Here is a 25,630-nt window from a genome sequence, read left to right as displayed (position 1 = left end):
GGAGAGCAAAAGGGGTTGAAAATGCATCAGAATTTATACGTGTGAATATTTTAAATTGGGTAACAAGACAACAGAGAATCTCTACACTTGTAAGATTACAGAACATCATTATTTGAAACAAGGAGTATAAAAGCAAATGGTATCAGCACAGAAAATGTGTATCAGTGCATCCCTAGTTTATATTAATAATTTGGTTTGTACAAAGATTACAGAATATGGATAAAGAAGCCATTATGAAATTATATGCATGTGCTGTATCTTCTGTTGGATAATTGAATTGAATATTTACATTTTATATATTTTATTATCAGTCTATATTTTCCACCTCTTTTAAAACTGGACAAAGTTTTTAGCAATATAAACATTACTAAAAACATGCATAGTACGTAATTATATAATAAAAAACCTTCATTATTTACTAAATCTCCACAACTCACTGACTAGCCTATCGAATATAATGTGGGTCTTCCATATTGAAATACATTTTGAGATTTCCCCCCCCCCTTATAATTATAACAATATTCACTATTTATCACAACATGTGCATTATTAAAACACATAAGAAGAAATTGATTTGGAAAATGCAAATGGTTAGGCGAAAAAAATGTCCTGAAATCTTTATCCTTCAATGCTCGTGTCTTACCGGACAGCTCGTCTGGTTCTAAGCCGCTCTCTGTATCCAGACCGCAGATCACGAAATAATCCGCGAAGCGACAGGAGCTGGAGCTGAACCCGGTGCTCATTTTGAGACAGCTTCGCTTGTGCTCTTCTCATCAAGGGTTTAGTGGAGCGCATAGTCCAGGCTCTCTGGATCATATCTCGCAGCCATTGCGGATGCAACGAAGGCTGAAGACCGTAGCGCCAATTGCATTGTGGTGGGCCTCAGCTACAGCTGTTCTAGGCTGCCTCCGTCCTCCACGGTTGACGGTGCGCACTGCGCATGCGCAGAAGCTCCGCTTGAAATGACGTTATTCGTCTTAACCCCGTCGTGGCGCGTGGGAACAGCAGTGTTGCCAACTTTGCGAATTTGTCGCTAGATTTGAAGAATTTTTCATGTTTTTTTCTAGATAGTTTTAATGGTCACTACTCATTAGTACTTAATGCGATGTCTGACAATAAAAAAAGAAACATCAAGCGAGAACAGATTTAAAGAGCTTTTCATTTATATTCACTTTTATTTACTTATGTGTTCGGTTATTTGTTACAATGCCACAGGAATAAGAGGTTGTACTTTTACACTAATAACATTAGCTGCTGGAAAAATAAGCATGAATTGCTTTTAAAGCAAAATGTGTTTCAATGATTTGCAGTGATTTTTTTTTTAAATAACATTTTTAAAATGTAAAACAAATACGTATGTACTTCTTTGTATACGATATTTTCATCCTAAAATAAATAACTATAGTATGTTGTTCTTCACAAATTTATATTTTCCTACTATGCCGAACGCAAATTTGACGCGATGGCGTCACGAATATGCTAATTAACACAACTTTATTTTCAAAGCCTTATAAATATAAAAACCTTAAGTCAGGAATGAAATCAGCAGAAAAGAAAGATTTGGTGTAAACTAGAAGTCTGGTGTAAACTAGTACTTGTCATAATCAAATTTAGCTTAACAGGTTACGTGCTGTTGCACTCTAGTGGCGTAGTAAAGAATAGCATGAAAATATGATAAATTGTAGGGATTCCTAAAAGCATTTTAAGGTAAAGGCCACTCTTTTGATATTTCAATTGTATTAAATAAAAACATGTGAAACCAAGAGAAATTTGTTTAAAAAAATTGAAGATTCTGATTTAATACCAAGTATGCTTGCTGAGACAATTTTACCAAATAAACATATTCTGTGATAATATGTACATGAAATATAAGTAGACATGAATTTACTTTATTATATAAACAGTGGAGACTCCTCAAAACAGAGGGAGTATTGCTTTCAAAGAGACATTTTAGGGGGGTTAAGTGTTCATTAAGAACATGGCCTGACCACAAAAATTCCTGTGCCTAGATGTTCTGGTACTCAGTGGTCCGAAACCAAAAACAAAGATAGCACAATCGCACTCCTTTAGCAAAGCAAACTTGGGATAATATTTGAACAGTTTTTTAACTTAGTAAATCTTGTCCATAATTAAAGGGACACTTCACCCATTTGCATTAAGCTTTGTATAGTTAGAACCCCAGTCATGTTTTTGAATGGTCGTGCATCATTTCCTCAGTTGCCGCTGAGACAGGAGAAATACAGATTTCAGTGTTTCACTTCCTTCTTTCAATGATGTAAAAATCATCATTTTGTATCATTGAAAGCAGGAAGTCCAATATCTTTGTTGAGGGGGTGAGACTACAAACACCCCTTTTCTCTGTCAAATAGGCACCAAATTCTAAATGTATTTTACATTTCGACTACAAATATGACACACTTTCAATAAAGATTAATGTTTCTAGGGGTGAAATGCTCCTTTAAGGGTCTGCTTGCTTGCGCTGATAATGACACCATATGAAGCCATCATTATGTTAAACTTTAAAAAGATTGTTTTGTAATATTTTACATAATTATTGAAGGGTAATTAAAACATAAATAAAAATGGGTTAAAAATCAGTGTATGAATGTTTTGCACATACATTTGTGATTTTAGTGAGACCAATAAAAAAGATATTTGCAATAAAGATAAAATCAGAAGTTATTTTTAAACTTAAGAGTTCCCATTCATTCATGTTTGTAAAGAGCCCAATTGCAAAACTGTGTAGATGCATTTATTTGAAAACCAGTGAATTCAGAAAAGGCAAATGTTATACATGTTTAGTCATTCAATAATAAATATTTTATTATTACATTTCTCAAGTTGCACAGATATCAATGTATAGCTTTTAAAAATAAAGGAGACGACAATAGTTTTTCAATTAAATGTTATGTAATACTGCAATCAGTCATTTTAATTTATGGATCAGAGACATCTCTGTACAAAAAAGCAATAATAATAATAATAATAATAATAATAAAATAAGTTCTAAGTACAATTTAACTATTTTAAAGGGTGTCAGAGAGATTATATTAACTAATCATTATACAATTTGCTGAGACCTGAAACAGAAAAAGAACCATATTACTGTCACATCTCTCTCGCTCGCTCTCGATTTAAGTCATTTTCCTATTACAGCTGCTGGCAACATTTCAATATGATTTACTGAATGTCGACTGAGACATAAAACAGTTAATATGAATTAATCCAATAAGTGAAAATAAATTGAATGACGTGTGAACAAAAAAGCCTTATGCACACTTAGCAATTAGACAAATAAGACTGATGATGATGATTTTAAGACTGGTTTGTATTCCACTAAGCATCGATTAAACGCACATATCCCATTTGCAATCCTTCACAGTAGTTTGGCATGAGTGACCAGGTCCAGGAAAGTAACCTTAACTGATCAAAAATATTAACCAGACGTACACATTGCATTGCAGCATAATGCTCATAAGTTAATACTTCCCTCTGTTATGTGGCTAAAATGAAAATGATCAAAGAAACATTATATCCAGCATGAGTTGACATTATAACTCAAACTATGAACTACTTAGCTGAAAGAAAACTATTTGGCATATTGACCAAGGGTGCATCCGAATGTACTGTTTATTTTAGACCACTAAAGTTTGCTGTAAATGTCAGGCAAAGTGTATAAAACGCTACAATGGCCATGAAATGAGGCTATGCATTGCATTTCTAGTACTTGGAATAAGGCAGAGCAAATCTAGATGAATGCAATCTACAGTCTTAATCTGTAATACTATTGTGGTATCGACCAAATGTATCAAATGTTTACCGTAAAAATGAAGTCTGTACCATTAAGACAGAAGCACTACCACCTTACTGTGGTTTTATTATTAGTTTAATCTTAAAATTATGATCCCTTAAAAAAAAAATCTTACCCTCACAAAGTTTCTGATTCAGGAATATCCTATTATTATTATCATACATACTGGAATATTAAAGGGGGTCAAATGGCACTTTCCATTTAAATTCGGTAACTGCAGAGGAAGGGAAAATATTTCCAGTGTATCATACAACTCAACTCTAAATATTGGAAAACACATTGAAGAAATCGAGATAAATATATTGCTTGACCATAGTGAGTTAGTGTTGACAGTATGTTTATCCCTTAAAAGCATTGGAGGAACGACAGAGAGCCAGTCTGTCACTCACAATCCTTGAATGCCATCGTATGAAACACACAAAAAGAGATGTTTAGATGACAAGTATAGTTCCTGAGCTGAATCAAGGAGTGCTAAAGAAGTCTACTCAAGCTTCTGCTGGAGTTTTTTCCGAAAACAGACGGGCAGGATGGAGACGACAGCCAAAGCCACCAAAACGAGGACTGAGTTCCAGGACACTGCCTCTCCGGCTGTGGTCAGTTTGTACAGCGTCGTCCCTGCATTTATTGCCACAAACGATGGAGGTGCCACTCCTAGAAATAGAGAATGGTATATTCATGAAACACCTTGTACTTCTTCATACGATCATGATTTAAAGAAATAGTTTACACAATAATAACCATTACCTCATAATTTGAGGCTAAAGATTAGGAACATAAGTTTGATTTCACTCATTGATTTTATTTTTGACATGGCTACTCAGTCAATATTAAAGGCGGGTGCATGATCTCCAAAAGCCAATGTTGACATTTGAAAACACCTAAACAAACACGCCCCTACCCCAATAGAATCTGGATCTTCTTTTGATAAACCCGTCCCACACATACGCAACCCAGGCATTGATGTCGGTTTGTAGACATGCCCCTAACTGCTGAATGGCTACAAGTGTGTTTTAGTACTCGGCCCGACTCCCTTTTCCAAAGTGTTTTTCAAAAACTTGCCTGAACAGGCTTTAAAGTTGCCATGAAAATTCCGGACATATGGTATAGCAGGTTGGCGGGGTCCATGAGAAAATCGCTGCGATTAGCAATTAGCAACACGACCCAACTTCAAATTATCTAATCAGATCTCGAAGGAGTTTCAAATCCAGCCCTTATTTTATTTCAGAAGCCGGTTTCACTCGGATATAAACCACCACTTGGAAAAAATGCAATCGCTACTTCCGTTTCATGGCAACTTTAAAGGTCCAGCGTGTAGATTTTAGCGGCATCTAGTGGTGAGACTGTGAATTGCAACCAACGGCTCAGTGCGCAGCTCACGCTTTCCTTTCGAAATGCATAGTGAAGCTACGGTAAACGCAACAGGACAAACATGTCATTGTCTGACACAAAGTAGTGGCAAAACGCTTTGTAGAGCAGTTTATGCAAAGTACAGCTACTGTAGAAACATGGCGGCACAAAATGGCGACTTCTATGTAAGGGGACCCGTGCTGTATATAGATAAAAACGGCTCTTTTTTAGGGGAAAAAACACTAAAGGTCCATATGCAAAGTCTTTATACACCACTGATAATATAGTCATGCATATTATATTACATTTCTGTCAATAGATCCTTTGAAAATGTACACATTGCACCTTTAAATATATTTAAAAAATAATTTTTGTTTCAACACTACACAATCGTCTAAGCATGACACATGATCAAATGATTTTGATCACCAATAAATCTTACCAAGAAAGGTGCCCAGGAAGAAGACACCCAAAGGCACATTAATGACCGGTGAGGTGATGTTAATGAACCAGTTTGGAAGGAAAGGAGTTATTCTCAAGAAAAGCATGTAGTTAATAAGGTGCTCTCTATGATGGTCTACCTAAAACGACACAAAACAACAACTGAGAATCTGGTGCGTTCAATGTACATTGTAAATAAATAATAGTTTATAAGATTATACCTGCTGTGACCATTTCTGAGCCCTCTCTGTAAGGTACTTATAGACCAAAGGCCTCCCAACTAAATATGACAGCATATAGCAAAAGGACGCTCCAAGACCTGAACACTACAAAGCATGATATGCAAATATTACAACAAGATATCATCGGCAAAGGTTTATACACCCAGCCACGATGACCGGCACTTTTGAAATGAATTTGCATACAAACAAAGAGCTTACCAGACAGACCAGGAAGAGAGCTAGAGGAAAAGGGTACAGATAACCAGAAAGTATACTGAGGAATATGGAGCCTGGGATGGCAAACGTCTGAAGACTAAACAAGGGTTAGTTAAGGCTTAAAGACCACAATGAATGAAACTGAAGCATGTTCTAGAGTTAGACAAATGCTCTGGGCACGTTTTATATGTTCATCAAATACCCTTACTTAAAATATGCTTAATCCCAGTTTTGGGGTTTGTTGGCAAAAACTATTAAAATAAAAAATTTAACTGACAAGAAAACATGTCAGACAAACTTAGAGAGATTTTTCATACAGCTTTTCGTTTGACCCAGTTATAATATATATACACTATAAAAAAAAAAAACATATACAACACTCCATGCAAATTATATTTTCTTATCTAATGCACTTAAAAAAATTTTTTACTGTGCCTTATTTGTTTGAACCATTTTATGACCCACTATATTTCAGTAGAGGTGTAAAGATTTGGTCGTGACTCAAAGGATACAAGATGTATGTAGCAAAGTACGCCAACAGTACTTGAGTATAATAAGTATCTTTGTATTTGTACAATACTGTCCCCAATGCTTTTGCATCATCCATGTCTTTAGGAATTTTAATCTTTTCCTTCTCATCTCTGCAAGACAAAGAAAAAAAAATCATAACCTTTTCTAGATCACTACAAATACATAAACAGTACAGCGAAACACAGTCTGAAACAGACTAGAAAGAAAAGAATACTCACTCATTTAATTCTGGGAAATTATGGAAAACCAGATACATGACACAAGCCGAACAGGCAAAGATGGTGATGAGAATGAGGATTGACATGCGGGCAGAGGCTCCTCCAGAGGATTTGGCTCCTTAGAGAGTGATTAAAAAAAAAACAATTACGAGTAACATACCATTTATATCGTCTGTGCAATGCATTGCATACATTTGCATCATTTGTTAAAAATCCTAGGGGACTATACTGTGGGCTTAAGCACTTCTGGGAACAAGAAAAAAATACTCTTGGTTGCGCAACATTGTCTTAAAGGTGCAGTGCGTAATTTCTGTGCCATCTGTGTAATCAAAATAACTGTGAACTAGACATTACATTTTAAACTAGAAATTGTGCTACTGTAGCTCACATTTTTGGGTGTTCTGACTGAGTGATTGACAAAAAATGCTATATAGTCGTATACATTTGGCTGTTCTTTATTGCAAGCCAATAATACCAAGTATTTATGGCTTTCTTATTCCGATTTTATTGTGAGCCAGATGATCTCAAATGAACAGCAATCGATTGCAAATAAAGTTTTAATATTCTTCAGGGAATCGACCCTTCGAATGACTTGAATTTTTTACACATTAAAATAGGTTAAAGAACCCTTGAAATGCGCAGATTTGTTTAATTCTCACAAAAAAGAAACTAAGGGTGGGGCATACTACAGTAAGTGGTTCCTCCTCTCCTAAAATAGCCAATAGCATGTATTATCTCACAGCCTGGAATTTTTTTGTTTTTTCAAGATTCAAGTAGGGATGCACCGATACCGATACTGGTATCGGCCTCGATACCACATTTTCTAAAGTACTCGTACTCGTTAAAAGTCCCCCGATACCTGGAATCGATACCATGGTCTGAGAAATGTCTATATTTGAGCGGCGTGTAAGGGGTTAATGCCTCTTGTGTTGTCCAAAGAGGAAGAGTTTACAACAAACTGGAAAACTAGTCCTTTGTTTTTTTGTTAAATTATATGACTAAAGCTTTTACCTGTAAATTTAAATCATGTTTTTTTATTAAGTACTCGGTATCGGCAAGTACTGAAATGCAAGTACTCGTACTCGTATTCCAAAAAAGTGGTATCGGTGCATCCCTAGATTCAAGTAGCCTGGAATCTTATGAGAAGCTGTAGTACAAAATGATGTCACAAAAATTGTTTTGAATGCTTGTCTTCTAAAATCCTCATGTTGTCAATGTTATAAATATACTTAGGGCTAACATAAATAAATAATAATAGCACAGCAAAAAAATGTATTTCATGGGGACTTTAATTTGTTTTATGACGTCGCCAATGGAGTCACTTTATACTACCAGTCATTTACTGATACTAAAGGGATGTAAACAGATATGAGCACTGATATGACCCTCCTTTGCCACAAAAGCTTTGCCAGAAATGTACACCGACATAAAGGTGATTGTGACATTTCACCTGAGTGACAGAAGCATTCTTTCAACATTTATCTTACATCGTCATCCATATATCCTAAAATTACAGAGGTATAAATTTGTGGCAATATCACCCGGCCAGCCCTACCCAAACTACAAATTGTCTGTATCTGACTATGACAGTCTTTTTTAACGAACGGCTAATATTTCACTGCGGTCAGGCCACCCTCCACTTTGAAAAAGACGGTCAAACTAGCCCTCACGTTTTTTTTCTGTGTGCACATATATTAGGCATTACGGTAAATGCACGAGAGGAATGATTTCAAAATAAAAGTTTCTCACCTAATTTGTTGTTATTTCTGTTGCATTCTGTGTGTATTTTAAATCGTTGCTAGGGTATCATGGGTGGTTTCTAGGCTGTTTCTGTTGCATTCTGTGTGGTTGCTAGGGTTCTGTAAGTGGTTGCTAGGCTGTTTCTGTTGCATTCTATTTGGTTGCTAGGCTGTTTCTGTTGCATTCTGTGTGTGTTTTAAGTCATTGCTAGGGTATTATGGGTAGTTGCTAGGCGGTTTATGTTGCATTCTGTGTGGTTGCTAGGGTTCTGTAAGTGGTTGCTAGGCTGTTTCTGTTGCATTCTATTTGGTTGCTAGGCTGTTTCTGTTGCATTCTGTGTGTGTTTTAAGTTGTTGCTAGGGTATTCTGGGTGGTTGTTAGGCGGTTTCTCTTGCATTTTGTGTTGTTGCTAGGCTGTTGCTAGGGTTCTTTAAGTTGTTGCTAGGGTATTCTGGGTGGTTGCTAGGCGGTTTCTCTTGCATTCTGTGTGGTTGCTAGGCTGTTGCTAAGGTTCTTTAAGTGGTTGCTAGGCTGTTTCTGTTGCATTCTGTGTGTTTTAAGTGGTTGCTAGGGTATTATGGGTGGTTGCTAGGCGGTTTCTCTTGCATTCTGTGTGGTTGCTTGGCTGTTGCTAGAGTTCTTTAAGTGGTTGATAGGCTGTTTCTGTTGCATTCTGTGTGTGTTTTAAGTCATTGCTAGGGTATTATGGGTGGTTGCTAGGCGGTTTCTCTTGCATTTTGTGTCGTTGCTAGGCTGTTGCTAGGGTTCTTTAAATTGTTGCTAGGGTATTATGGGTGGTTGCTAGGCTGTTTCTGTTGCATTCTGTGTCTGTTTTAAGTTGTTGCTAGGGTATTCTGGGTGGTTGTTAGGCGGTTTCTCTTGCATTTTGTGTTGTTGCTAGGCTGTTGCTAGGGTATTCTGGGTGGTTGCTAGGCGGTTTCTCTTGCATTCTGTATCTTTTTTAGGTCATTGCTAGGGTATTATAGGTGGTTTCTCTTGCAATTTGTGTGGTTGCTAGGCTGTTGCTAGGGTTCTTTAAGTTGTTGCTAGGGTATTATGGGTGGTTGCTAGGCGGTTTCTCTTGCATTCTGTGTAGTTGCTAAGCTGTTGCTAGGGTATTATGGGTGGTTGTTAGGCGGTTTCTCTGGCATTTTGTGTGGTTGCTTGGCTGTTGCTAGGGTTCTTTAAGTTGTTGCTAGGGTATTATGGGTGGTTGCTAGGCTGTTTATGTTGCATTCTGTGTCTAAGTCTTTGTTAGGGTATTATGGGTGGTTGCTAGGCTGTTTCTGTTGCATTCTGTGTCTAAGTCATTGCTAGGGTATTATGGGTGGTTGCTAGGCGAATTCTCTTGCATTTTGTGTGGTTGCTAGGCTGTTGCTAGGGTTCTTTAAATTGTTGCTAGGGTATTATGGGTGGTTGCTAGGCTGTTTCTGTTGCATTCTGTGTCTGTTTTAAGTTGTTGCTAGGGTATTCTGGGTGGTTGTTAGGCGGTTTCTCTTGCATTTTGTGTTGTTGCTAGGCTGTTGCTAGGGTTCTTTAAGTTGTTGCTAGGGTATTCTGGGTGGTTGCTAGGCGGTTTCTCTTGCATTCTGTATCTTTTTTAGGTCATTGCTAGGGTATTATAGGTGGTTTCTCTTGCAATTTGTGTGGTTGCTAGGCTGTTGCTAGGGTTCTTTAAGTTGTTGCTAGGGTATTATGGGTGGTTGCTAGGCGGTTTCTCTTGCATTCTGTGTAGTTGCTAAGCTGTTGCTAGGGTGTTATGGGTGGTTGTTAGGCGGTTTCTCTGGCATTTTGTGTGGTTGCTTGGCTGTTGCTAGGGTTCTTTAAGTTGTTGCTAGGGTATTATGGGTGGTTGCTAGGCTGTTTATGTTGTATTCTGTGTCTAAGTCGTTGCTAGGGTATTATGGGTGGTTGTTAGGAGGTTTTTCTCGCATTCTGTGTGGTTGCTTGCCTGTTGCTAGGGTTCTTAACTCTTTCCCCGCCATTGACGAGATATCTCGTCAATTAAGAGAAAACGCTTCCCCGCCAATATTATCCACCAGGTGGCGCCCTTCCGCAACTTTTTAAAACCGGAAGTATTGCCCTATGGCAAGCTGCTGCATGTCCGTGTCTGTTTTAAAGATCGCTCTGAATGGGATCTCTATGAAAAGTCCGTCACAAAAATTGAATTAACATCTCAGGTTGTCACTCCTGCAGTATCATCACAGTCTGATATGTTATTGTTAAAATATAGAGCCCTAAGATACCATACACACTCTGTATTTTCTATACATTCAGATAGATGTTAAAAGAAAACTACCTGTTTCCACAGAATTATTTCACTTCTGAATGACATTACACCATCTCAGGTTGTCAGCACTGCAGTATCATCACAGTCTGATATGCTGTTTTTAAATTATAATGCTCTAAGATGTCCAGTAAACTCTGTATGTTCTATGCATTTGGTTAGATGTTAACGGGAATCTATCTGTTTCCACAGCATCATTCCACTTCTAAATGATAGTACACCATCTCAGGTTGTCACTCCTGCAGTATCATCACAGTCTGAAATGCTGATTTTAAAATAGAGAGCTCTAAGAAGTCCTATACACTTGTGGTATTTTCTATACATTCGGTTAGATGTTAAAGGGAAACTACCAGTTTCCACAGAATCATTCTACTTCTAAGTGATAGTACCCCATATTAGGCTGTCACTCCTGCAGTATCATCACAGTCTGATATGCTGTTTTTAAAATATAATGCTCTACGATGTCCGGTAAACTCTGTATTTTCTATACATTTGGTTAGATGTTAAAGGGAATCTATCTGTTTCCACAGAATCATTCCACTTTTAAATTATAGTAAACAATCTCAGGATGTCACCACTGCAGTAACATCACAGTCTGATATGCTGTTTTTAAAATAGAGAGCTCTAAGAAGTCTTATACACTTGCAGTATTTTCTATAAATTCAGTTAGATGTTAAAGGGAAACTACCTGTTTCCACAGAATCATTCCACTTCTGAATAATAGTACACCATCTCAGGTTGTCACTCCTGCAGTATCATCACAGTCTGATATGTTATTTTTAAAATATAGAGCCCTAAGATACCATACACACTCTGTATTTTCTATACATTCAGATAGATGTTAAAAGAAAACTACCTGTTTCCACAGAATTATTTCACTTCTGAATGATAATACACCATCTCAGGTTGTCACCACTGCAGTATAATCACAGTCTGATATGCTGTTTTTAAATTATAATGCTCTAAAATGTCCAGTAGACTCTGTATGTTCTATACATTTGGTTAGATGTTAAAGGGAATCTATCTGTTTCCACAGCATCATTCCACTTCTAAATGATAGTACACCATCTCAGGTTGTCACTCCTGCAATATCATCACAGTCTGATATGCTGTTTTTAAAATATAATGCTCTAAAATGTCATATACACTCTGTATTTTCTATACATTTTGTCAGATGTTAAAGAGAAACAACCTGTTTCCACAGAATCATTCCTCTTCTAAATGATAGCACACCATCTCAGGTTGTCACCCCTGCAGTATCATCACAGTCTGATATGCCGTTTTTAAATTATAATGCTCTAAAATTTCATATACACTCTGTATTTTCTATACATTTGGTCAGATGTTAAAGGGAAACTACCTGTTTCAACAGAATCATACCACTTCTGAATGATAGTACACCATCTCAGGTTGTCACCCCTGTAGTATTATCACAGTTTGATATGTGGTTTTTAAAATAGAGAGCTCTAAAATGTCATATACACTCTGTATGTTCTATACATTTGGTCAGATATTAAAGCGAAACTACCAGTTTCCACAGAATAATTTCACTTCTGAATGATAGTACACCATCTCAGGTTGTCACCCCTGTAGTATTATTACAGTCTGATCAGCTGTTTTTAAATTAGGGGGCTCTAAGATGTCCAGTAAACTCTGTATTTTCTATTAATTCAGTTGGATGTTGAAGGAAAACTACCTGTTTCCACAGCATCATTCCACTTCTGAATGATAGTACACCATCTCAGGTTGTCACTCCTGCAGTATCATTACAGTCTGATATGCTGTTTTTAAAACAGAGAGCTATAAGATGTCATATACACTCTGTATTTTCTATATATTTGGTTAGATGTTAAAGGGAAACTACCTGTTTCCACAAAATCATTCGACTTCTGAATGATAGTACACCATCACAGGTTGTCACCCCTGCAGTATCATCACAGTCTGATATGCTGTTTTTAAAATAGAGAGCTCTAAGGAGTCTAACACATGCAGTATTTTCTATAAATTCAGTTGAATTTTAAAGGGAAACTGCCTGTTTCCACAGAATCATTCCACTTCTGAATTATAGTACACCACCTCAGGTTGTCACCCCTGTAGTATTATCACAGTCTGATAAGCTGTTTTTAAATTAGGGGGCTCTAAGATGTCCAGTAAACTCTATATTTTCAATTAATTCAGTTGGATGTTGAAGGAAAACTACCTGTTTCCACAGCATCATTCAACTTCTGAATGATAGTACACCATCGCAGGTTGTCACCCCTGCAGTATCATCACAGTCTGATATGCTGTTTTTAAAATAGAGAGCTCTAAGAAGTCTAACACATGCAGTATTTTCTATAAATTCAGTTGAATTTTAAAGGGAAACTGCCTGTTTCCACAGAATCATTCCACTTCTGAATTATAGTACACCACCTCAGGTTTTCACCCCTGTAGTATTATCACAGTCTGATAAGCTGTTTTTAAATTATGGCGCTCTAAGATGTCCAGTAAACTCTGTATTTTTTATATATTCAGTTAGATATTAAAGCGAAACTACCAGTTTCCACAGAATAATTTCACTTCTGAATGATAGTAAACCATCTCAGGTTGTCACCCCTGTAGTATTATTACAGTCTGATCAGCTGTTTTTAAATTAGGGGGCTCTAAGATGTCCAGTAAACTCTGTATTTTCTATTAATTCAGTTGGATGTTGAAGGAAAACTACCTGTTTCCACAGCATCATTCCACTTCTAAATGATAGTACACCATCTCAGGTTGTCACTCCTGCAGTATCATTACAGTCTGATATGCTGTTTTTAAAACAGAGAGCTATAAGATGTCATATACACTCTGTATTTTCTATATATTTGGTTAGATGTTAAAGGGAAACTACCTGTTTCCACAAAATCATTCAACTTCTGAATGATAGTACACCATCACAGGTTGTCACCCCTGCAGTAACATCACAGTCTGATATGCTGTTTTTAAAATAGAGAGCTCTAAGATGTCTAACACATGCAGTATTTTCTATAAATTCAGTTAGATATTAAAGGGAAACTACCTGTTTCCACAGAATCATTCCACTTCTGAATGATAGCACAACATCTCAGGTTGTCACCCCTGTAGTATTATCACAGTCTGATATGCGTTTTTTAAATTAGGGGCCTCTATGATCACATATACACTCTGTATTTTCTATACATTCTGTTAGATGTTAAAGGGAAACTACCTATTTCTACAAATCATTCCACTTCTGAATGACAGTACAACACCTCAGGTTGTCACCCCTGCATTATCACCACAGTCTGATATGCTGTTTTTAAAATGGAGAGCTCTAAGGTGTTCAATAAACCCTCTATTTTCTATACATTCAATTAGATGTTAAAGGGAAACTACATGTTTCCACAGCATCATTCCACTTCTGAATGATAGGACACCATCTGAGGTTGTCACTCCTGCAGTATCATAACAGTCTCATAAGCTGTTTTTAAATTAGGGGCCTCTAAGATTTCATAAACACTCTGCATTTTCTATTCATTCGGTTAGATGTTAAAAGGAAACTACCTGTTTCCACAGAATCATTACACTTCTGAATTAGTAAGCAAATAGACAGTGTTTTGTAAATTTTTTCCACTTTGGTATCTGTGATGATACTGCAGGAGTGACAACATGAGATGTTCACTTCTGAATAATAGTAGGAATGATTCTGTGGAAACAGGTAGTTTCCCTCTAACATCTAACGGAAGGTATAGATAATACAAAGTATATATGATATTTTAGAGCCCCCTAATTTAAAAAACACATATCAGACTCTATTAATAGTACAACATCTCAGGTTGTCACCCTTGTAGTATCATGCAGAAATAGAATGATTCTGTGGAAACAGGTAGTTTTCTTTTAACATCTAACCTAATGTATAGAAAAGACAGAGTGTATTTGACATCTTAGAACCCCCTAATTTAAAAACCGCATATCAGTCTGTGATAACACTGCAGGATTGACAACCTGAGATGGTGTACTATCATTCAGAAGTCGAATGATTCTGTGGAAACGGGTAGTTTTCCTTAAACATGTAACCAAATTTATAGAAAATACTGCATGTGTTACACACCTTAGAGCTCTCTAATTTAAAAACCGCATATCAGACTGTGATGATACTGCAGGTGTGACAACCTGAGATGTTTTACTATCATTCAGAAGTGGAATGATTCTGTGGAAACAGGTAGTTTCCCTTTAACATCTAACTGAATGTATAGAACATACAGAGTGTATATGACATCTTAGAGCTCTATATTTTAAAAACAGCATATCAGACTGTGATGATACTGCAGGAGTGACAACCTGAGATGGTGTACTATCATTCAAAAGTGAAATGATTCTGTGGAAACAGGTAGTTTTCTTTTAACATCTGACGGAATGTATAGAAAATACAGTTTGTATATGACATCTAAGAGCCCCCTAATTTAAAAACAGCATATCAGACTGTGATGACACTGCAGGAGTGACAACCTGAGATGGTGTACTATCATTTAGAGTTGGAATTATTCTGTGGAAACAGGTAGTTTCCCTTTAACATCTGACGGAATGTATAGAAAATACAGTTTGTATATGACATCTAAGAGCCCCCTAATTTAAAAACAGCATATCAGACTGTGATGACACTGCAGGAGTGACAACCTGAGATGGTGTACTATCATTCAGAAATGGAATGATTCTGTGGAAACAGGTAGTTTTCTTTTAACATCTATCTGAATGTATAGAAAATACAAAGTGTGTATGGTATCTTAGGGCTCTATTTTTAAACAATAACATATCAGACTGTGATGATACTGCAGGAGTGACAACCTGAGATGGTGTACTATCATTCAGAAGTGAAATAATTCTGTGGAAACAGGTAGTTTTCTTTTAACATCTAACCGAATGTATAGAAAATACCACAAGTGTATAGGACGGCTTAGAGCTCTCTATTTTAAAAACAGCATATCAGACTGTGATGATACTGCAGTGGTGACAACCTGAGATGGTGTACTATCATTCAGAAGTGAAATAATTCTGTGGAAACAGGTAGTTTTCTTTTAACATCTATCTGAATGTATAGAAAATACAAAGTGTGTATGGTATCTTAGGGCTCTATTTTTAAACAATAACATATCAGACTGTGATGATACTGCAGGAGTGACAACCTGAGATGGTGTACTATCATTCAGAAGTGAAATAATTCTGTGGAAACAGGTAGTTTTCTTTTAACATCTAACCGAATGTATAGAAAATACCACAAGTGTATAGGACGGCTTAGAGCTCTCTATTTTAAAAACAGCATATCAGATTGTGATGATACTGCAGTGGTGACAACCTGAGATGGTGTACTGCCATTTAGAAGTGGAATGATTCCGTGGAAACAGGTAGTTTTCCTTAAACATGTAACCGAATATATAGAAAATACAGTGTGTATATGATAGCTCAGGGCTTTATATTTTAAAAACAACATATCAGACTATGATGATACTGCAGGAGTGACAACCTGAGATTGTGTACTATCATTTAGAAGTGGAATGATTTTGTGGAAACAGGTAGTTTCCCTTTAACATGTAACTGAATGTATAGAAAATACAGTGTGTATATGATACCTCAGGGCTATATATTTTAAAAACAGCATATAAGACTGTCATGATACTACAGGGGTGACAACCTGAGATGGTGTACTATCATTCAGAAGTGGAATGATTTTGTGGAAACAGGTAGTTTCCCTTTAACATATAGCCGAATGTATAGAAAATACTGCAAGTGTATAGGACTTCTTAGAGCTTTCTTTTTTAAAAACAGCATATCAGACTGTGATGATACTGCAGGAGTGACAACCTGAGATGGTATACTATCATTTAGAAGTGGAATGATTCTGTGGAAACGGGTGGTTTCCCTTTAACATGTAACTGAATGTATAGAAAATACAGTGTGTATGATACCTCAGGGCTATATATTTTAACAACAGCATATCAGACTGTGACGATACTGCAGTGGTGACAACCTGAGATGGTGTACTGTCACTTAGAAATGGAATGATTCTGTGGAAACAGGTCGTTTCCCTTTAACATGTAACCGAATGTATAGAAAATACTGCAAGTTTATTGGACTTCTTAGAGCTCTCTATTTTAAAAACAACATATCAGACTGTGATGATACTGCAGTGGTGACAACCTGAGATGGTGTACTATCATTTAGAAGTGGAATGATTCTGTGGAAACAGGTAGTTTCCCTTTAACATCTAACCGAATGTATAGAAAATACAGTGTGTATATGATAGCTCAGGGCTCTATATTTTAAAAACAGCATATCAGACTGTGATGATACTACAGGTGTGACAACCTGAGATGGTGTACTATCATTCAGAAGTGGAATGATTTTGTGGAAACAGGTAGTTTCCCTTTAACATATAGCCGAATGTATAGAAAATACTGCAAGTGTATAGGACTTCTTAGAGCTTTCTTTTTTAAAAACAGCATATCAGACTGTGATGATACTGCAGGAGTGACAACCTGAGATGGTATACTATCATTTAGAAGTGGAATGATTCTGTGGAAACGGGTGGTTTCCCTTTAACATGTAACTGAATGTATAGAAAATACAGTGTGTATGATACCTCAGGGCTATATATTTTAACAACAACATATCAGACTGTGATGATACTGCAGTGGTGACAACCTGAGATGGTGTACTGTCACTTAGAAATGGAATGATTCTGTGGAAACAGGTAGTTTCCCTTTAACATGTAACCGAATGTATAGAAAATACTGCAAGTTTATTGGACTTCTTAGAGCTCTCTATTTTAAAAACAACATATCAGACTGTGATGATACTGCAGTGGTGACAACCTGAGAAGGTGTACTGTCATTTAGAAGTGGAATGATTCTGTGGAAACAGGTAGTTTCCCTTAAACATGTAACCGAATGTATAGAAAATACTGCAAGTGTATAGGACTGCATAGAGCTCTATTTTAAAAACAGCATATCAGACTGTGATGATACTGCAGTGGTGACAACCTGAGATGGTGTACTGTCATTTAGAAGTGGAATGATTCTGTGGAAACAGCTAGTTTTCTTTTAACATCTATCTGAATGTATAGAAAATACAGTGTGTTTATGATAGCTCAGGGCTCTATATTTTAAAAACAACATATCAGACTATGATGATACTGCAGAAGTGACAACCTGAGATGGTGTACTATCATTTAGAAGTGGAATGATTCTGTGGAAACAGGTAGTTTCCCTTAAACATGTAACCGAATGTATAGAAAATACTGCAAGTGTATAGGACTGCATAGAGCTCTATATTTTAACAACACCATATCAGACTGTGATGATACTGCAGTGGTGACAACCAGAGATTGTGTACTATCATTCAGAAGTGGAATGATTTTGTGGAAACAGGTAATTTCCCTTTAACATCTTACCGAATGTATAGAAAATACTGCAAGTGTATATGACTACTTAGAGCTCTCTATTTTTAAAACAGCATATCAGACTGTGATGATACTGCAGTGGGGACAACCTGAGATGGTGTACTATCATTTAGAAGTGGAATGATTCTGTGGAAACAGGTAGTTTCCCTTTAACATCTAATCTAATATATAGAAAATACAAGGTGTGTATGATACCTCAGGGCTCTATATTTTAACAACAGCATATCAGACTGTGATGATACTGCAGTGGTGACAACCTGAGATTGTTTACTATCATTCAGAAGTGAAATGATTTTGTGGAAACAGGTAGTTTCCCTTTAACATGTAACTGAATGTATAGAAAATACAGTGTGTATATGATACCTCAGGGCTTTATATTTTAAAAACAGCATATCAGACTGTGATGATACTACAGGTGTGACAACCTGAGATTGTGTACTATCATTTAGAAGTGGAATGATTCTGTGGCAACATGTAGTTTCCCTTTAACATCTAACCGAATGTATAGACAATACCACAAGTGTATATGACTTCTTAGAGCTTTCTATTTTAAAAACAGAATATCAGACCGTGATGACACGGCAGGAGTGACAACCTGAGATGGTGTTTTATCATTTAGAAGTGGAATTATTCTGTGGAAACAGGTAGATTCCCTTTATCATCTAACCAAATGTACAGAACATACAGAGTTTACTTGACATCTTAGAGCATTATATTTTAATAACAGCATATCAGACTGTGATGATACTGCAGTGGTGAAAACCTGAGATGGTGTACTATCATTTAGAAGTGGAATGATTCTGTGGAAACAGGTAGTTTCCCTTTAACATCTAACGAATGTATAGAAAATATTGCAAGTGTATCGGACTACTTAGAGCTCTTTATTTTAAAAACAGCATATCAGACTGTGACGATACTACAGGTGTGACATCCTGAGATGGTGTACTATCATTCAGAAGTGGAATGATTTTGTGGAAAGAGGTAGTTTCCCTTTAACATCTAACTAAATATATAGAAAATATTGACTATAGCTATGCTCTGTCAATCCCCTGAACAACCCAAGCAACTAGTAACACTAGCAACCACCCATAATACTGTAGCAACTACCTACCATTCACTCACAGACACTGTATTAAATGCATATCGTTCTGTGTCAACCACCCTGAACAGCCTAGCAATTTTATGAACCACCTAAAATATTCTTGCAAAGAACACCCTAGCAACAGTATAGCAGCCACCCATTATACCCTAGCAACGGTCTAGCAATTACCCAGAAAACAAAAGCAATATCAGCAACCAACCAGAATCATACAACAGCCTAGCAACCCCCCATAATACCCTAGTAACTGCCAAGTTACCCCACAGAATGCCAGTGCAACAGTCTAGCAACCACCCATAATACCGTAGCAATTGCCTAGCAACCACACAAAAAGCCAGAGCAACATCCTAGCAACCCTCATATTTCCATAGCAACCACACAGAATACCAGAGCCACAGCCTAGCAATCACCCATAATACCCTAGCAACAGTCTAGCAATCACATGGAAAACCATAGCTATACTCTAGGAACAGCTTGGCAACCGCATATAATGCAACAGAAACATCTTAGCAACCACCAATAATACCATTGCAATGACTTAAAACAGACACAGAATGCAACAGAAACAGCCTAGCAAACACCCATAACACCCTAGCAACTACTTAAATCAGACACAGAATGCAACAGTAACAGCCTAGCAAACACCCATAGTACCCTAGCAACAGTCTAGCAATCACATAGAAAACCATAGCTCTACCCTAGCAACTACTTAAAACCCTAACAAAAGCATAGCAACCAACCAGAATGCAACAGAAACCGCCTAGCAACCACACATAATACCCTAGTAACGACTTAAAACACACAGTGAAAGCAACAGAAACAACCTAGCAACCACACATAAGACCCTAGCAACGACTTAAAACATACACAGAATGCAACAAAAACCGCCTAGCAACCACCCATAATACCCTAGCAACGACTTAAAACACACACAGAATGCAACAAAAACAGCCTAGCAACCACAAAGAATGCAACAGAAACAACCTAGCAACCACTTAAAGAACCCAAGTAACCACACAGAATGCAACAGAAACAGCCTAGAAACCACCCATAATACCATAGCAACCACTTAAAACACACACAGAATGCAACAGAAACAGCCTAGCAACCACTTAAAGCACCCTAGCAACCACACAGAATGCAACAGAAATCGCCTAGCAACCACCCATGATACCCTAGCAACCACTTAAAACACAAAGAATGCAAGAGAAACTGCCTAGCAACCACCCATAATACCCTAGCAACAACTTAAAACACACAGAGAATGCAAGAGAAACAGCATAGAAACCACCCATAATACCCTAGCAACGACTTACAGTGTGCAACAGAAACAGCCTAGCAACAACTTAAAGAACCCTAGCAACCACACAGAATGCAAGAGAAACAGCCTAGCGACAACCCATAATACCCTAGCAACAACTTAAAACACACAGAGAATGCAAGAGAAACAGCATAGAAACCACCCATAATACCCTAGCAACGACTTACAGTGTGCAACAGAAACAGCCTAGCAACAACTTAAAGAACCCTAGCAACCACACAGAATGCAACAGAAACAGCCTAGCAACCACACAGAATGCAACAGAAACAGCCTAGCAACCACTTAAAGAACCCTAGCAACCACACAGAATGAAAGAGAAAAAGCCTAGCAACCACCCATAATACCCTAGCAACGTCTTAAAACACACACAGAATGCAACAGAAACACCCTAGCAACCACCCAGTATACCCTAGTTACAACTTAAAGAACCCTAGCAACAGCCTAGCAACCACACAGAATGCAAGAGAAAGAGCCTAGCAACAACCCATAATACCCTAGCAACGACTTAACAGACACAGAATGCAACCGAAACAGCCTAGCAACCACACAAAATACAACAGAAACAGCCTAGCAACCACTTAAAGAACCCTAGCAACCACACAGAATGCAAGAGAAACAGCCTAGCAACAACCCATAATACCCTAGCAACGACCTAAAAGACACAGAATGCAACAGAAACAGCCTAGCAACCACACAAAATACAACAGAAACAGCCTAGCAACCACTTAAAGAACCCTAGCAACCACACAGAATGCAACAGAAACAGCCTAGAAACCACCCCTAGCAACGATTTAAAATACACACAGAATGCAACAGAAATATCAACAGATTAAGTGAGAAGTTTTTATTTTGAAATTATTCCTCTCGTGCATTTACCGTAATGCCTAATATATGTGCACACAGAAAAAAACGTGAGGGCTAGTTTGACCGTCTTTTTCAAAGTGGAGGGTGGCCTGACCGCAGTAATATTTCTGTAGCCTTGTAATACACACACGAACCTTTAAGGAGTTAACATTTGACACAGTTTGTCTATCAAACCTTTGATCACCCGGGTGAAGACAGAATTAATAAATTGGATTTATATTCAAGCTCTAGCCATCACTTTTAATAGTTACTTAATCCGACCAACAAGATAACACAGATAGGATTATTTATCAAATATTTAAACGAATAGACTGAGAAGGTTGATCTAATAAACGTGTGAGCTTCATCACACTCATTATACGAGATCAGGACATACAACTCTGAATTACCTTCGATCGTTTGACTTTCTTTTGAGGGCCTCGGTTTCTCCGCAAGTTGATGACTGTTTTCCGTCTCACGGTTTCCGCTTCTCTTCTTGGTCATGGTGATGTGATTCAGTAAAACAAATAAATGAAAACAGACTTCAGATGTTGTCTGAGATCCTGTCGCTGGTTAAAAGCTCAACGCAAAATTTCAGAAGGTTTTCTCCTCTTCCTACAGTCAAGACAGAATCAGGATACCGGTGACCTGTGACTGTTTACTTCTTCTTCTGTGGTGTTCAGTGCAGATGGGGGACAATTGGTTAATATCCTTACCGCCATCTAGAGGAAGCAGGGCCTAAAATCAAGTCCACGCAGTTCCATTACCCTTTAAATTGCGCAAATTTGGAAACGCAGCTACTGTTCGAAAAATAGTAAAAAGTGACCACAAGCTGTCACTGGGGCAGTACTCTCTAAAAATTTATTCTATAAGTGCAGATTTGTATACAATTTGTACCAATTGAGGTTGAGGTACTAATATGAACTTTAGTGTACTTTTTAAAAGTACCGCCCCATTGACAACTAGGGACTATTTCTTTAGACAGTGTACAGTCTAGGTGTCATTTACACTGGGGACGCTGGGGACATGTCCCCACCATTTTTTGAAATGGCTGATTTTGTCCCCACCACTTTTTTAAAGCATTTGGTTAAAATGTTCTGAAAAATCAAGCAATACCTGTGCGACATACACTGCAAAAATGACTTCCCTACATTTTCTACTTTTGTCTTGTTTTCAGTAGAAATATCTAAAAATTCTTAAATTAAGATGCTTTCTCTTGATGTGCAAAATGACCTAAGAAAATAAGTCTAGTTTTTAGACCAAACATACAATTTAAGTGAATTTGTGATTAAAACAAGCAAAAATGTCTGCCAATGTGGTGAGAAAAAAATCTTAAAATAAGATTAGTTTTTTCTTAAAAACTTAATTTAAGCAACATTTTCTCACCCCATTGGCAGATAATTTGGCTTGTTTTACACTTCAAAAAAAGGATTTTTAAGAAAAAAAATTCTTAGTATTCTTAGTATCTTAAATTAAGATGCTTTTTCTTGATGAGCAAAACGACCCAAGAAAATAAGTCTAGTTTTAGACCAAAAATATGAAATTTAAGTGATTTTGTGCATAAAACAAGCCAAAAAAATATCTGCCAATGAGTTAAGCAAAATTTTTTGAACCTTTTTCTAAAAAAACACTAAATTCAAGAAAAATTCAAACCCATTGGCAGATTTTTTTTTGGCTTGTTTTATGCACAAAATCACTTAAATTTCAAATTCACTTAAATTGTATGTTTGGTCTAAAAACTAGACTTATTTTCTTAGGTAATTTTGCACATCAAGAGAAAGCATCTTAATTTAAGAATTTTTAGATATTTCTACTGAAAACAAGACAAAAGTAGAAAAAGTAGGAAAGTCATTTTTGCAGTGCACACTGCAAAAAATGATTTTCAAGAAAAAAAAAATTCTTAGTATTTTTGTCTTGCTTTCAGTAAAAATATCTAAAAAAGTTATTAAATTAAGATAAATTAAGTCTAGTTTTTAGACCAAAAATATCAAATTTAAGTGATTTTGAGCATAAAACAAGCAAAAAAATCTGCCAGTGGGGTAAGCAAATTTTTCCTGAATTTAGTGTTTAATAAAAATTTCAAGATTATTTTGCTTACCCCATTGGCAGATTTTTTTGCTTGTTTAATGCACAAAATCACTTAAATTTGATATTTTTGGTATAAAAACTAGACTTATTTTCTTGGGTCGTTTTGCTCATTAAAAAACTACATCTTGATTTAAGAATTTTTCGATATTTTAACTGAAAACAAGACACAAATACTAAGAATTTTTTTCTTGAAAATCATTTTTTACAGTGTATGTCTGGTTTTGTGGTCCAGGGTCACATAAGTTGCGTTGTGTGCTTATGGTGTGTTTTTGCCCATTTTTATGCGTCATTATTCAATATTTTTCGCATCCTGCTGTAATGTTTTTTCATCTGATCTTTTGTCCCCACCACTTTTCAACACAAACTGACGCCTCTGTGTACAGTAAGGCCAAAAGTGATATCAGGAAGGAATTTTTCCACAATATTTGTTATTAATTATCCTACAGGTTTGTTTGAGTAAAGCATCATATATGAGGAGCCAGGTACAAAATTTAGAAATCACTAAACTTATTTGAACTTAATTTAGGTATTTATTTACAAAATTATAGTTGTAAAAAGGCATACTACATCATATTAGGGGGAAAAGGGGGGTTTATACACGGTCAGAATTAAAGGTACAGTCACAGGGATGGTACCCTTTAAAAATTTGTACCGTATGTATTATGCACCATTTAGTAGAGCTGGGTATCGATTCAGATGTTCCAGATCGATTCAATTTCGATTCACAAGCTATCGAATCGATTCTCCTTTTGATTCCGATTCTCGGATCGATTTTTATGCTGAATTCTCAATTCGACTCGATGAATATAGATTTAATACAAATACTATATTTATAAAAAAGAACATAAGTTTACAAGGGTAATTAATCAAAAGAAATTAATAGCCACAAACCTGTATATTAAACTCTTTTATTTTAGGTACACTTGGGTACATTAAAACAGAACCCATCTCTAATTTTCAATGCATACAATTATGTTAAATACAATAAAATTTTGATGCAAGATGAAAAATGTATGCTGAAAAAAGTCATTCCTTGATCAAACAGGATCAGGTTATTTCATCAAAAAAAAAAAAAACGATTCGTGGCCTTTGAGAATCGATTTTGAATCGACCAGGTTTAAAAACGAACCCGATTAATCGAAAAATGGTTGTCCAGGCCTACCATTTAGGTACTGATATGTACCTTTGAGGGTCTAATATATCCACCCTTTAGAAAGATGTACTTTCTGATAAGGTTCCACCCTAATGACAGCTTTTCTACTAATGAAATATGCAAAAAATGCACAGAAAAGGCTCACAATAAGGATATTTTACTGGTTTTTGACTGCAGATGTCATTCTGGGCCTTGACTCAATAAGCTTTGTCGGAAATGTTGTGTAATTTGTTTGCCATGGCCTCATTAAAAGAGACATTTCACAAGACCTTTTAAGGATGTATAATAAATCTTTGGTGTCCCCAGAGTACATTTGTGAAGTTTTTGCTCAAAACACTATATAATTTATTATAGCATGTTAAAATTCCCACTTTGTGGATGTGAGCAAAAATGTGCCTTTTTTGGGTGTGTCCTTTAAAATGCAAATAAGTTGATCTCTTGATACAAGCACTGGGGACCAAATTATAGCACTAATAAGTCAGATTTTCATTATATGTCCCCTTTATATTCTTCCTAAAACTGTGGGCTTCAGTTTACATTCCAAACAAAACTAATGCAAAATACAAAATTAACATACCACATTTTTAATACATGTTTAATAATATTGAATAATGGAGAAAGGTTCTAGGTCAGACATCAATGTATATATCTTATAAAATATTTGAATTTGATCCATCTCCAAGTTGTGTCTGTTACGTTATTATGATACTTAATTAAGAACATTTATTTGATTATTTTGAAATTTAAAATTCCAGTTAAGCCAGGAGGCCTTAAGTCCAAAGATATAAGAGTAATATTTTATTGAGAAATTACTGATTTCACAGATGATTACTCAAGCAGGATTTATCAAGCAGGATTTATCACATGTTTTTATTTGTT

General features: G+C 36.4%; 2 protein-coding genes across 3 annotated transcripts in view; both read right to left on the bottom strand.

Annotated features, from left to right (window-relative positions):
* The window catches only part of dennd5a (DENN/MADD domain containing 5A), a 62,891-nt gene extending 61,963 nt beyond the window's left edge, over window positions 1-928 (bottom strand). For both annotated transcript variants that reach the window (XM_065261559.1, XM_065261560.1), the window contains exon 1: window positions 644-928. In XM_065261559.1, coding sequence (XP_065117631.1) covers window positions 644-743 — 100 coding nt within the window. In that variant the 5' untranslated portion in view covers window positions 744-928. The remainder of the gene's footprint in view (window positions 1-643) is intronic.
* A 1,810-nt stretch (window positions 929-2,738) lies between these two features.
* On the bottom strand, window positions 2,739-22,184 carry tmem41b (transmembrane protein 41B). Its single transcript, XM_065261558.1, has 7 exons — window positions 21,921-22,184; window positions 6,786-6,903; window positions 6,549-6,677; window positions 6,040-6,133; window positions 5,821-5,925; window positions 5,601-5,739; window positions 2,739-4,462 (listed from the first exon to the last, which is right to left on the bottom strand). The coding sequence occupies exons 1-7, from the start codon at window positions 22,012-22,014 to the stop codon at window positions 4,293-4,295; spliced, it is 849 nt and encodes a 282-aa protein (XP_065117630.1). The 5' UTR covers window positions 22,015-22,184; the 3' UTR covers window positions 2,739-4,292.
* Between the last annotated feature and the right edge of the window lie 3,446 nt (window positions 22,185-25,630).

This window comes from Paramisgurnus dabryanus, chromosome 2 (assembly GCF_030506205.2).
Source record: "Paramisgurnus dabryanus chromosome 2, PD_genome_1.1, whole genome shotgun sequence".
Classification (NCBI taxonomy): domain Eukaryota; kingdom Metazoa; phylum Chordata; class Actinopteri; order Cypriniformes; family Cobitidae; genus Paramisgurnus; species Paramisgurnus dabryanus.
The sequence above is the reverse complement of the archived record's forward strand: the minus strand, read 5'-3'. Positions and strand labels throughout refer to the sequence as shown.

Coding starts and splice junctions, on each gene's coding strand:
- tmem41b (XM_065261558.1), bottom strand. CDS start 22,014: ATGACCAAGAAGAGAAGCGGAAACCGTGAGACGGAAAACAGTCATCAA. Junction 6,678..6,785: donor AATTTCCCAGAATTAAATGA/GTGAGTATTCTT, acceptor TTTGTCTTGCAG/AGATGAGAAGGAAAAGATTA. Junction 4,463..5,600: donor CTTCCTGGGCACCTTTCTTG/GTAAGATTTATT, acceptor CTCTATTTCTAG/GAGTGGCACCTCCATCGTTT.